General features: G+C 41.6%; 1 protein-coding gene across 1 annotated transcript; it reads left to right on the forward strand.

Moving 5' to 3' along the window:
• Nucleotides 1-5178: 5178 nt before the first annotated feature.
• LOC141283061 (uncharacterized) lies at nucleotides 5179-6630 on the forward strand. Its single transcript, XM_073816311.1, has one exon. It carries the CDS (start codon nucleotides 5179-5181, stop codon nucleotides 6628-6630), a length of 1452 nt encoding a protein of 483 aa, XP_073672412.1.
• Nucleotides 6631-13323: the final 6693 nt, after the last annotated feature.

Raw genomic sequence — 13323 nt, forward strand, 5'->3', positions numbered from 1 at the left:
AGGCACTAGCAGCAAGGGCATTACGATGACGTCAAATTTTTCGGCAAATGCGCTTTCATCCTCCAATTATTCCCATTTACTATTTTTTTTTCACAAAAACCAAGTCAAGTGAGCGTAAAAATATGTGTGTGTGTGTGTGTGTTTGTGTGTGTGTGTGAATTGGGGGGTTTTATTCAGATTTTGGCATTTCTAATCACTCTTTCTCATGCAATACTTTAAAATGTGTATAAAATTGGGGTGATGGAAACCCAGCTATTGATTATTCCCCCTCATGTTGTTCCACACCCATAAAACCATCTTCAGAATACAAATGAAAATATTTTTTATTGAAATTTAAGAGCTTTCTGGCTTTTAATGATGCCTTTTCTGCCTTTCTAGGCCTTGAACATGGTCGTTTCATTTGCTGTCAATGGGGGGTCAGAAAACTCTTGGATTTCATTAAAAATATTTTAATTTGTGTTCCAAAGATAAACAGAGTTCTTAAGTGTATGGAACGACATGAGGGTGAGTAATTAATGAAAAAAAATCATTCTGGGGTGAACTAACCCTTTAAATTATATTTCTACCAGAAAAGAAGACACAAATACTGATGTAATTACAAAAATGTAATTACAGTGTTACGTCACACACACGATAACATCATGTCACGTATACAATTGATTTACAGAACAGATGCACTCCATTACATCCATGGATCAACACACTGATTGCTTGCTAGTTTTTGTAATAGAAACATTCAAAGTCCATGTAAATTCATTCCAGAGTATTGTTTGGAACACATTACAAAGTCTGTGAACTATGTACTAAATTGTGTAATTGTGTTGCAACGTTAAACAGTTTTTCAACATTTCTGTGTTCGGGATTGTTTGGCCGAGACGAAAACAGTGGCCGTTTCTCAATGTCAAGGAAGGATCCTCGGAAGCCAGTATTTCGAGGATGCTACGTCATCGACGTCCGTCGAAGAACTGTTCCAATGTCGAGGATCCTCTGAATTTCAGCCAAGGACTAAGTCCTTTGTTCGAGAAATATCCCATCTACAGGAACTCACCTTTCATTGACGCAATGACGTTCATTTGCTAGCCTGTTCCATTTAACGTGTTCTCAGGCTGCTTAAGAGGAGGCTTGACATTGAGAAACGGCCAGTGACTCGATGACGAACTGGAGCCACCAAGGATGGCTCCGCCCCTAACACAATCCTCAGCATTAATTTGTAAGTTGCAAGTATTTGAAAGTTGAGAGAGTGGGCGTGGTATCAGCGCAGAAATCTGGAATACCCCCAGCGTTTGAGAGCGGAAAATCCTCCCTGTTTTTCCAAGATTTTGAAAACTATCGATCAAATTTGGCTGGGTGGTTAATATCACATTTTGTGCGGTGTCAAACTGAAAACACATTTAATATTAGACTTCCCACAGACTTTAAAAAGCTTTTATGCTTGTGACGGAATAGACATGCATCAGATATCCCCTAGTAATCTTTCTGAAGTTCACCAGATGGATTTTGAACATCAATGACTTAAAATACTCACTATGCACTATGGATGGCCACATGAATGGAGACTGGGTTGCACCAGGCTACACACACACACACACGTCCATGATAACTCACACAGCATAGCAAAGACCTCAGAAGATAGCACCATGAATAAAACATACTATCTAGTGCAGATGTAAACAACGCACACAGGCTATCTCTCTTTCTCTCTCCCGCAAACACAAGCTCTACTTTTACCACACAGATTCAGATATAAAAACTACCATATGCATAATTACACATCCACACAGATTCATTGTATGTATAGAAAAATGCATTTTCAATTGCACAAGCCATTGCCCATGCCCTTCAAAATATAAAGATAGTTAAATCTTACAACAGTGAGGAAAATATTTGTTACAAGAGCTCGGCCAAGTACCCATATTTGCTGTGATATATTCCTCCTCCCATCTGACTCCCTGCTACTTTAAGCTCCGCATCAGTCTGTCATGTACAAAACAACACGCAGAAAGAATGAGAAACAGCCGGGGCATAACTGGCCAAATGCAATATTACAAAATGCCAAGTAAAGTATGTAACACTAGGAAAAAGCTATCAGTTTGCATTCTCATTCATTTCAACAGCAGTTGCTTTCCTGGCACAGGGCCCACTGGCAGTGCATACAGTATGCAGTTTGAAATATGCCACCTTTGACTATGGGACCCAATGAGGTTTTAAGCCAATCAGCAGAGCCTCTGCAGTTATTGGAAAATGATGTCATGACAATGCTGATTGGCTGATGGCGCCACACTTTCCCAAACCTTTCACTACAAATGTCCTAAATGGTGACTTGGAAGGCAGCATAGAGTTAATCTCCATTCCACAATTTCAATAGCTCTACAAAATAAACTATGCACTGGTGAAGCTAAGCCAAGTATTATGGTGTGAAAGATGCTTTTAAAATCAATACTTTTAAAGGTCTCAGCACTTGGCAATCATATTTGATTTCATTCATACAAGACCAAATCATATTTGAATTGGTGAAGACGGATATTTTTTAAATCACCAGCTAAAGGCGGGGTGCATGATTTTTGAAAAACACTTTGGAAAAGGGAGTTGAGCCGAGTACCAAAACACACTTGTGGCCAATCAGCATTAAGGGGAGTGTCTACTAACCTTCATCGTCGCCTAGGTTATGTATGTGTGGGGCGGATCTAGCAAAAGAAGGTCCAGATTCTGTTGGGGTAGGGGCGTGTTTGTTTAGGCTTTCAGAGGTCATGCACCGCGCCTTTAAGGTCACAATGAAACAACATGTTTCCAATCACAAATTAAAACTGAAATCAACTGTACCATAAATCATTTGTTTCTGAAAAAAAAATATTTGTGACTCTGCCTGTATAAAAGCTAATGTCATTAGTTTGTGATTTATTGTTTTCTTCATAAAATAATTTTTTAGTTGTTTATACTGGAAGGTGAGACTTGCTTTGCTACAGCAGCTGTCCTGGCCATATTGACTGTTGCAGTTTTCCCATATTTGTAGTAATAGAAGTGCACCGTCAGAATCTAGATGGTATAGTCACTGCATCTACCAGTATCTAGCCCTGCATCTAAGGCCCTGTTTACACGAGAGACGCTCGAGGATGAAAAGTAAAACTATTTTATCGGATTTGCCTTTCGTTTACATGACGATTGCGTTTTTGGGGCTTAAAAGCGCAAAAAACTGAAACCACCCTCCAGAGTGGACATTTTAAAAATGCTTTACCATCGCGTTTCCATCTAAAGGGTAAAAACGCAAAAGTCTGCTCATGGTGGCTCTCGTCGCATACACGTTTACGTCACAGGCATGCTCCAGTTCAGGAAAATAACAACAAACATGTCGGATTATTTCCATTCGGAAATACCTGGAAGAACAAGATAGAAGGTTGTACGCAGGCGCGTGGACTTGGTGTTGTTGTGTGTCAGTGCTTCACATTGCCACCTAGCTGCCTGGAGTGCATTATACATCGCATATCACACACATTTGCGTCACCATATGCACGCAGACCCCCCCAAAAAAACGCTCGTATAAACGCGGAATAAAAAGTAAATGCCACGCAACTTGCATTTTCTCTTCAGATTGTTTCTGTGTAAACATAGCCTAACTTATATTGGAATTCTATACAAAATATTCACACATTGTGCAAAAGCAGTGATTTGTATAAGCCCTCCCCTGTTAGGACTCTGCCATAATCTTGTTGGTAATTATATCTAGTTTTGTATGGCAGGGTTCTAACAGTACAATGTTATGTGTGGGAGAACGTGGTTTTGGTATTGTCATATTAGACCACGTTTTTCCCGTGTCTTGTGACTTTTCCCCGCTCCCTTGTATTCTCTTGTCATTGTGTGTTATTTTTCCCCGCTCCCTTGCATTTTCCAGTCTTTGTTTTTATGTCTTGTTTAGTCTAGTGTTCGGTTTTCATGCATGTGTATATGTATATATTTATATATATGTGTATGTTTATATGTGTATGTATGTTTATATGTGTGTATATGTGTGTATATATATATATGTATATATATATGTATATATATATATGTATATATGTATGTTTATGTATATGTTTATGTATATGTGTATGTGTATATATGTATATATATATATATATATATATATATATTTATGTTTATGTATGTTTATATATATATATATATAGATATATTTATGGTTTTGTCTTGTTGGTATTGTGGTTGTCTTGTGTTTGTATGTGTTTTACAGGTTCACGTGTGCTTCCCTCACAGGTGTTCCTGTTCAGTGTGATTGCCTCCTCTCGTCTTCCTCACCTGTTGCTTGTTATCCTCTCGTCTGATCTGTGTATTTAATCCCTGTGTGTCTAGTGTGTCTTTGCAAGTCCGTTTGTCGATATACTCGCCTGTCACCTTGTCTTTATACTAGTCTGTCACAGTGTATGTTCTTGCCATTTCTAGCTTCGCTAGTTCCTAGTCGTGTTTTGTGTCTGTTTCTTGTTGTGGAATTATCTCTCCTACCCCAGTCTGTGCTCTCTGCTACCCGGGAGTTTTTCTGTGGACTCTGATTACTCGACGGCTCTCAGAGACTGTTTCTCATTCACCAAATACGGACCACTCTCCTTCTGCCTGCTTAACTGCCTGCCTGTTTTATTGACTGCCTTTTGTGCTTACAGCAGCGCACACTCGCCGCGGCATTGCCGCTGTCCAGTAGGAGGGTCCTTCAGCACTGAAGCTGCACGGCTTCTCCCTTCAGCACCACTAACGCTCTCTCTCTGCCCGCCACAGGATCTCCTCTTCCATCTGCCTCGAGTGCCTGTAGTCGGACTGTCATCTGGCCTTTTGTGGTTGGCCCCCACATATACTCTCTCCCACCGTTCGCTGTCTGGCCGGAGCCCGAACGTGTGTGGCTCTCCTCCCTGGTGCTTGTGTGTGCTCCCCGCCTCAGCCGTCTGCCCTGGTGTGGCTTTATGCCCAGACGCGCTATTGTCTGTTTACCCACATTATTATTTAAATAAAACCTTCTGTTTACTGCATTGGGGTCTTCTCTGTTTTCTTGAGCCTGACAGAACGGACTTGCCATAAATGGATCCCGCAGATACAGAATCTGGCTGTTCAGCGACCGCTCAGCTCTCCACTACTGCCCAGGAGGAGGATTCGGCTTTCACTGCCCACCGCAACCACCATGCCCGTTTACTCTTTGGCATGCGGCAGAGAGGAGCAGAGATCCGGTCCTTCGCCTCCAGGTTCTTGGAGGAGGCTCGTCTTGCCGGTCTTAGCGGGATCGAGCTAAAGGTCATCTTCTATGCCTGTCTCGATGAGCCTCTCAAATCCAGTGAGGTGGAGTTGCTCAAGCCCTTAGACTTCGTTGACATGGTGAGCTACGTCATGAACAGGCCCGAACCCAAGTCCAGACCTCTGTCACCTGTCCCAGAGGGCCGCGTTGTCGGGAGGATGGTCCTGGAGAGCTCAGCACCCACCACATCAAACTCCATAAGCTCCGCCCCGCCAGCCAGCCTTCGGGGTAGTCGTCTGGCGATACGGGGAAGGGGCATTCAGACCGGGGCAATCAGGTTGGGGAGGTCGACTCTCATCTCTCCAGCGCCGGAGCCTACGCCCGCACCCGATCTCCATCCTGCATTACCGGTCTCCGGACGGAGGAAGAAGAGGAAGAAGGACTCCTCCGCTCTTCAACCAGCTGCCACCCCTCAGTTCTCTGAGAAGCAGCAGCCTCTGTCTGCTCCGCTGCAGCCCCTGCCGTCTGCGCAGCCTCCGCTGCAGCCCCTGCCGTCTGCGCAGCCTCCGCTGCAGCCCCTGCCGTCTGCGCAGCCTCCGCTGCAGCCCCTGCCGTCTGCGCAGCCTCCGCTGCAGCCCCTGCCGTCTGCGCAGCCTCCGCTGCAGCCCCTGACGTCTGCGCAGCCTCCGCTGCAGCCCCTGACGTCTGCGCAGCCAACCGCAGCAGCCTTTGTCTCTGTCCCGTCTCCGCTGCCGTCCGCAGCGGCCCCTGCCACTGTCCCTGTCTTGTCTCCGCTGCCGTCCGCAGCCTCCTCTGTCAAGGTCCCTGTCTCATCTCTGCAGCCGTCTGCTGCACCCCCTGTCATAGACTCTGTATCGTCTCTGCAGTCACCCGCTGCACCTCCTGTCATTGTCCCTGCCTCGTCTCTGCAGTCACCCGCTGCACCTCCTGTCATTGTCCCTGCCTCGTCTCCGCTGCCGTCTGCAGCGGCTCCTGTGACTGTTCCTGAGTTGTCTCCGCTGCCGGCCACAGCGCCCCCTGTCATGTTTCCTGTTTCCCCTCAGCCTGTAAACCCTGACCTAGTTGTTCCTGCCTTGCCCCAAGCTGTTTCCTCCCCACGGAACCCTGTTAGGCCTGCCCGGCCTCCACGCACCCAACCCTCAGCTACTCCCCGGGGTCAGAGGTCTCGTCCTGTACCCATTCCCATCCCTCCTCCTGTGAACGCTGTTGTTCCCCCGCCCCCCCCTCCCTTGTTTGTTGTTCTTGTTGTCCCACCCGAATCCTCTAGTTGTTCTGTCTTGTCTTCCCTTGTTAGTGTTTGTCATGTTTTCGTGGATGTTGTCCAGTGTCCAATCTGTCTTGTCCTGTGTCTCTCCTTGAGGGCCGCCTGGGGGCGTCCCTTGAGGGGAGGGTCCTGTTAGGACTCTGCCATAATCTTGTTGGTAATTATATCTAGTTTTGTATGGCAGGGTTCTAACAGTACAATGTTATGTGTGGGAGAACGTGGTTTTGGTATTGTCATATTAGACCACGTTTTTCCCGTGTCTTGTGACTTTTCCCCGCTCCCTTGTATTCTCTTGTCATTGTGTGTTATTTTTCCCCGCTCCCTTGCATTTTCCAGTCTTTGTTTTTATGTCTTGTTTAGTCTAGTGTTCGGTTTTCATGCATGTGTATATGTATATATTTATATATATGTGTATGTTTATATGTGTATGTATGTTTATATGTGTGTATATGTGTGTATATATATATATATGTATATATATATGTATATATGTATGTTTATGTATATGTTTATGTATATGTTTATGTGTATGTGTGTATGTGTATATATATATATATATATATATATATATATATATATATATATATATATATATATATATATATATATATATATATATATATATATATATATATATATATATATATATATATATATATATATATATATATATATATATATATATATATATATTTATGTTTATGTATGTTTATATATATATATATATATATATATATATATATATAGATATATTTATGGTTTTGTCTTGTTGGTATTGTGGTTGTCTTGTGTTTGTATGTGTTTTACAGGTTCACGTGTGCTTCCCTCACAGGTGTTCCTGTTCAGTGTGATTGCCTCCTCTCGTCTTCCTCACCTGTTGCTTGTTATCCTCTCGTCTGATCTGTGTATTTAATCCCTGTGTGTCTAGTGTGTCTTTGCAAGTCCGTTTGTCGATATACTCGCCTGTCACCTTGTCTTTATACTAGTCTGTCACAGTGTATGTTCTTGCCATTTCTAGCTTCGCTAGTTCCTAGTCGTGTTTTGTGTCTGTTTCTTGTTGTGGAATTATCTCTCCTACCCCAGTCTGTGCTCTCTGCTACCCGGGAGTTTTTCTGTGGACTCTGATTACTCGACGGCTCTCAGAGACTGTTTCTCATTCACCAAATACGGACCACTCTCCTTCTGCCTGCTTAACTGCCTGCCTGTTTTATTGACTGCCTTTTGTGCTTACAGCAGCGCACACTCGCCGCGGCATTGCCGCTGTCCAGTAGGAGGGTCCTTCAGCACTGAAGCTGCACGGCTTCTCCCTTCAGCACCACTAACGCTCTCTCTCTGCCCGCCACAGGATCTCCTCTTCCATCTGCCTCGAGTGCCTGTAGTCGGACTGTCATCTGGCCTTTTGTGGTTGGCCCCCACATATACTCTCTCCCACCGTTCGCTGTCTGGCCGGAGCCCGAACGTGTGTGGCTCTCCTCCCTGGTGCTTGTGTGTGCTCCCCGCCTCAGCCGTCTGCCCTGGTGTGGCTTTATGCCCAGACGCGCTATTGTCTGTTTACCCACATTATTATTTAAATAAAACCTTCTGTTTACTGCATTGGGGTCTTCTCTGTTTTCTTGAGCCTGACATCCCCTCCCTACAAGTAAATTAGATTTAATTGCTTATTGAAAAAGTGAAGCAAATCAATGAGAAGGATTTTTGTTACCCAAAAGTCAATCATACCGGTCAACACACAATAATCATTACAGTGGATACATACAAATCAATGTATATCCAACCTCTTACCATGTGTATGACAACTGGAGACTAAATGTTTTCTTTTATAAAATCGCTAAAACAATATATTCCAACAACACAAATGTCACAATGTTTCCGCCAAATAATATTGCTCATTAGGTTACATTTATACAATGGTTATTTTATGGTTCTTGAACCTGATTGGCTGAGAGCCATGCGATATCCCACCATTATCATCATTGGGGGACCGCTTTACCATTTGTATCATTCTACCACAGGACATTTTAGAATTAGTCATGGAGTCTTGTTAAAGCACTTGAGCCATACAGTCACATACTGTATTTGTGACTTGAAAAGCTGCCTTCAAGCGAATGGTCACACACTTATTCATCTGCACAAATGCTCTTTTTAAACACATTGTGTGTTTATTCATGTCACAGACACGTAAAACAAGCATGCAAGTACTTTGATAAACCAGAACATATAAATCAATCAATTAGTGATCGCCAACACCACTCTCCTCTATGGGCTGTATAAGTGACTGTGTGTGACAGATTCACACCCTAATAATGCCCTTATTTCCACCAACTATACAGTACGTACAAACCAACTTGTTTTCAACAAATATCACATGTATATATACATATAGTGTTATAAGAGCTCCTTTTTCAGCTGCCTACAGTCTCGCGCTCTTCCTGCTTCCATCACAGGCATTGAAAACTCACACCTGAGAGTCAGGTATGACATTCAAAACAAAGGCCTGAAAGGGGTTACCTGTCATCCTGGGTTTCGAATCCGTGGCAGAAGAAAATATTTCCATACAAAAAAGGCTTTTAAAGACACTATGTTGTTGTTTATGATTTTATACACACTTGTGCTTTCAAACTGTACAAAGGCAATATTGCTCTCGTTGTCTTGTGATATGGCTCTATTGTATATCAGCATGGCTGTGAATCGGTCAAAGAGAAAGGGCCGCGATATTACATTTATACAACAGTTCAACAGCACAAGTGTATATCAAAAACAACCACATTGTGTCTTTAAAAGCTTCTTTTGAGCTACTACTTTCTTTCACCATGGATTCAAAGCTCAGGGTGCCATAGGGCACTCCTACTCAAGCTATATTACTTCATTTAAAAAACAATGTAGCACATTAATATAGATTGTCGCTCATCCAAATAGATTGTGTCTAGATAATGTATTTAAATAATACAAAATAATGCTTAAAATAAAACTTGATGGTTTACAATATTGTACTGTATAACGTGCTGGGCATTGACACAAAAATGGAACAAAACTGTGATTTTTAGGGATAACACAATTGATCTAAACATCTTCACGTCTTCATCTACATGTGCATGCATGTTAATGAGTTGTAATGTCTGTTTGTGTTTGTGTGTGTGCGCCGGTAGTCAGGTTTAAGCTCACTATGGAGTCATCCATCTTATCTTCTGTCAAGCGGCCCCCGAGCCCTTGATGTATACGCATGCGTATTAAACATGCCAGACGCATTCGCAAAAGCCCTTAAGCGCGCGCACACACATGCACACACACATAATTACATGTGCACACAGACAGCTCAACAACAATAAAACACCAGCATCTATATACAAATGTGTGTGTAATCACTGCATTCAATATCAGTCAAGCCAGACTTTCCTTTTTATATTCTCTCACAATCACAAAAAGGACTCTGGCCATCTCTCTCTCACTCACTCTCTCTCAAACACACACACGCACACACACACGCACACACGCACGCACACACGCACGCACGCACGCACGCACGCACGCACGCACGCACGCACGCACGCACGCACGCACGCACACACACACACACACACACACACACACACACACACACACACACACAGTTTACTCTGCATGGTCATTGTTATTCTACTCATTCATAAGTAGGTAGGTTGCTCAGTTGTAATTCACAGCACAATACCTATAGACACATAAACACACGCGTTCAAGCCCTCTGTCTCTCGCTCTCTGATCTCATTTTATTTTCATTCATTTTAGGTGTACTGAAATTCTTTAACTACCACATTATTAATCTGTCGGGTAAGCCAAAAACAACAACAACAAAGACTATACCAGCACTGTCATATATGTAATATTACTAGTATATCCTTAAACAATAACCTGAAATGTCCCTTTTTGAAGCAAAGTAGCTGTAATACTTTATAGGGAAAACAACAGCTGGATCTATTACAGGCTTATAAAGTTCATAGCCTATAATTTATTATTAAACAAGTAAATTATTCAAATTTATGTTAGTTGCATTGAATAAATCTAGAAAAAACTATTTGTGCAACCATGCACAAAATGAGGATAGTAATGTACAGATATCAGCACCATGAAGAAAAAAATTAAGTGTCACCTCATGCCATATTTCAAGCATATTCGCTGTACAGTTGTGCTGTTGGCTAATAGGATTTGGTTATTTCAGCCTGATCTCAAGTGAATTCGTACATATCTTACGCAAATTGGTATGAATTTGTATGAAGGTAATCATGTAAAATATACGATTATCATAAAAATCACAATTACGAAACACCAGCCCTACCCCCCAACCCCAAGGTCAGCATAAAAATTTACGAATGTGGTTGTACAAATTAGCCACCTTGTAAAATACGTACGAATTGCCATTATATGAAGTTGGCTAATTCGTACGAAGTGAATTGTACAAAATACGATTACTCAAAGAAAAAAACAATATTGAAACCCCAACCCCAACCCTAACCCCAACTTCACAGAGACGAAAGCAAAAACTTACCAATGTGGACGTACAATTTAATAAAAATTAACCACCTCATAAAATACGTACGAATTGCCATGAGATGAGGTCGGCTAATTCATACGAAGTGAATTGTAAAAAATATGATTACTCAAAGGTAAAAACTATATTGAAACCCCAACCCTAACCCCAACTTCACAGAGACGAAAGCAAAAACTTACAAATGTGGACGAACAATTTAATACAAATTAACCACTTCATAAAATACGTACGAATTGCCATGAGATTGTGTTGAAATTGTTCACCTCTTGTTTCTCTCCAGCTAAAATGAGTTCTTAAAGGAATAGTCTACTCATTTTCAATATTAAACTATGTTATTACCTTAACTAAGAATTGTTGTTACATCCCTCTATCATCTGTGTGCGTGCACGTAAGCGCTGGAGCGCGCTGCGACACTTCGATAGCATTTAGCTTAGCCCCATTCATTCAATGGTACCACTCAGAGATAAAGTTAGAAGTGACCAAACACATCAACGTTTTTCCTATTTAAGATGAGTAGTTATACGAGCAAGTTTGGTGGTACAAAATAAAACGTAGCGCTTATCTAAACGGATTTAAAAGAGGAACTATATTTTATGGCGTAATAGCACTTTTGGGAGTACTTCAACTCGCCTGAAAAGTCCGCTCCCCTTCTCTCTCATAATGGGAGAGGGAGAGTGTTCCTGCGCCGAGTCGAAGTACTCCCAAAAGTGCTATTACGCCATAAAATATAGTTCCTCTTTTAAATCCGCTTAGAAAAGCGCTACATTTTATTTTGTACCACCAAACTTGCTCGTATAACTACTCGTCTTAAATAGGAAAAACGTTGATGTGTTTGGTCACTTCTAACTTTATCTCTGATTGATACCATTGAATGAATGGGGCTAAGCTAAATGCTATCGTAGCGTCGCAGCGCGCTCCAGCGCTTACGTGCACGCACACAGATGATAGAGGGATGTATCAACTCTTCTTAGTTAAGGTAATAACATAGTTTAATATTGAAAATGAGTAGACTATTCCTTTAATACCCATGAAAGCATACAGCGGAGAAGAAATCGAGTAGTCTGGTATCTGGGTCAGTCAGTGCGCAAAAGTAAATGTAGGCCGACAGAAATGTTATACCCCTTTTTACAATAAGGTGGAATACAGCAATAAGTTAGTTTAAAATCCAATCATATTATAAAATATCATGTTATTTGACTATAGAAACATGTTATCAGCCCTAAATGCATATACAGAATTTGTTCATTCCTCTTTTAGACGGCCTGGAGCAATGCAACCTTCACCAATCCCATAATGCCATGTCTCAATGCACCTCACAATCAAACAATCAATAAAAAAAGAGTTAACCCCATAAAACGTGTTAAAAGTCCATGTGGATTATCTTTGTATCTCCAGGTAATAACAATTCACCCCCTGGTTATTTTTCTTCTAAACACAGAACTGCATTTGACACGTATCCCATAATGTCCTCATTTTTCATGGGTTGCGATTTAACTGCTTTGCTTCTCCCTGTTTTATTTGTCATCAGTTTTCGAACTGGGCTGTTACAGAATTCTGCCATCCACACAAACAAAATGACACACTAATGCCTGACAGAAATGCAAAGCTAAGTGTATTTGAAACAGATATATAAAACAGTATAACTGCTGCAGGCCGCCTCTAAGTGTTAAAGAAACACTCGTGAGTTGTATTACTGGAATTGGCCTACAGTAGATTCAGTCTGTAGTGAAGCGCTAGCGCCTCTTATAAACACATACAAATACTACGATCCCCTGTGGCTTCGCGCTCACACACTCCACCATACAATTGGACAGGGTGAAAATTAAACCGGCTGCCACATTCCCAGAAACCAAGGCCACTTTCACTAGCAATGAGATGACTGTGAACCAATTAGGCATCATTAGTCTTTTACTGCCTTCTCTCATTTCAAACAGCCAATATATATATATATATATATATATATATATATATATATATATATATATATATATATATATATATTCTGTAGCTCTCTGCTGGTGGTTTTGCAGCGTGGCAAGTCTGATCTCATTGGAATTTATAACTTTTTGAAAGGTGGGAAATTTACTGTATATGAATTTATACGAAGTGAATTATACCAAAATGTACGATTATTGGAAAAACATCCCAACCCTAAACCCAACATCACTGGGACAAAAGCTGATCATACACTCTAGAAAGGGATGGGTTATTTTCAACCCAGCTTTGGGACAAAAGTAGGTGAGCACAGTCTCCTGTATTGTAATTTAACCTATGATGGATTGTTTCAGCTCAAAATGCTGTTTTTTG

The sequence above is a fragment of the Paramisgurnus dabryanus genome, chromosome 12 (assembly GCF_030506205.2).
Source record: "Paramisgurnus dabryanus chromosome 12, PD_genome_1.1, whole genome shotgun sequence".
Lineage (NCBI taxonomy): Eukaryota > Metazoa > Chordata > Actinopteri > Cypriniformes > Cobitidae > Paramisgurnus > Paramisgurnus dabryanus.

Bases quoted from the DNA above. Each gene is read 5' to 3' on its own strand.
- LOC141283061 (XM_073816311.1), top strand. From the start codon at position 5,179: ATGCGGCAGAGAGGAGCAGAGATCCGGTCCTTCGCCTCCAGGTTCTTG.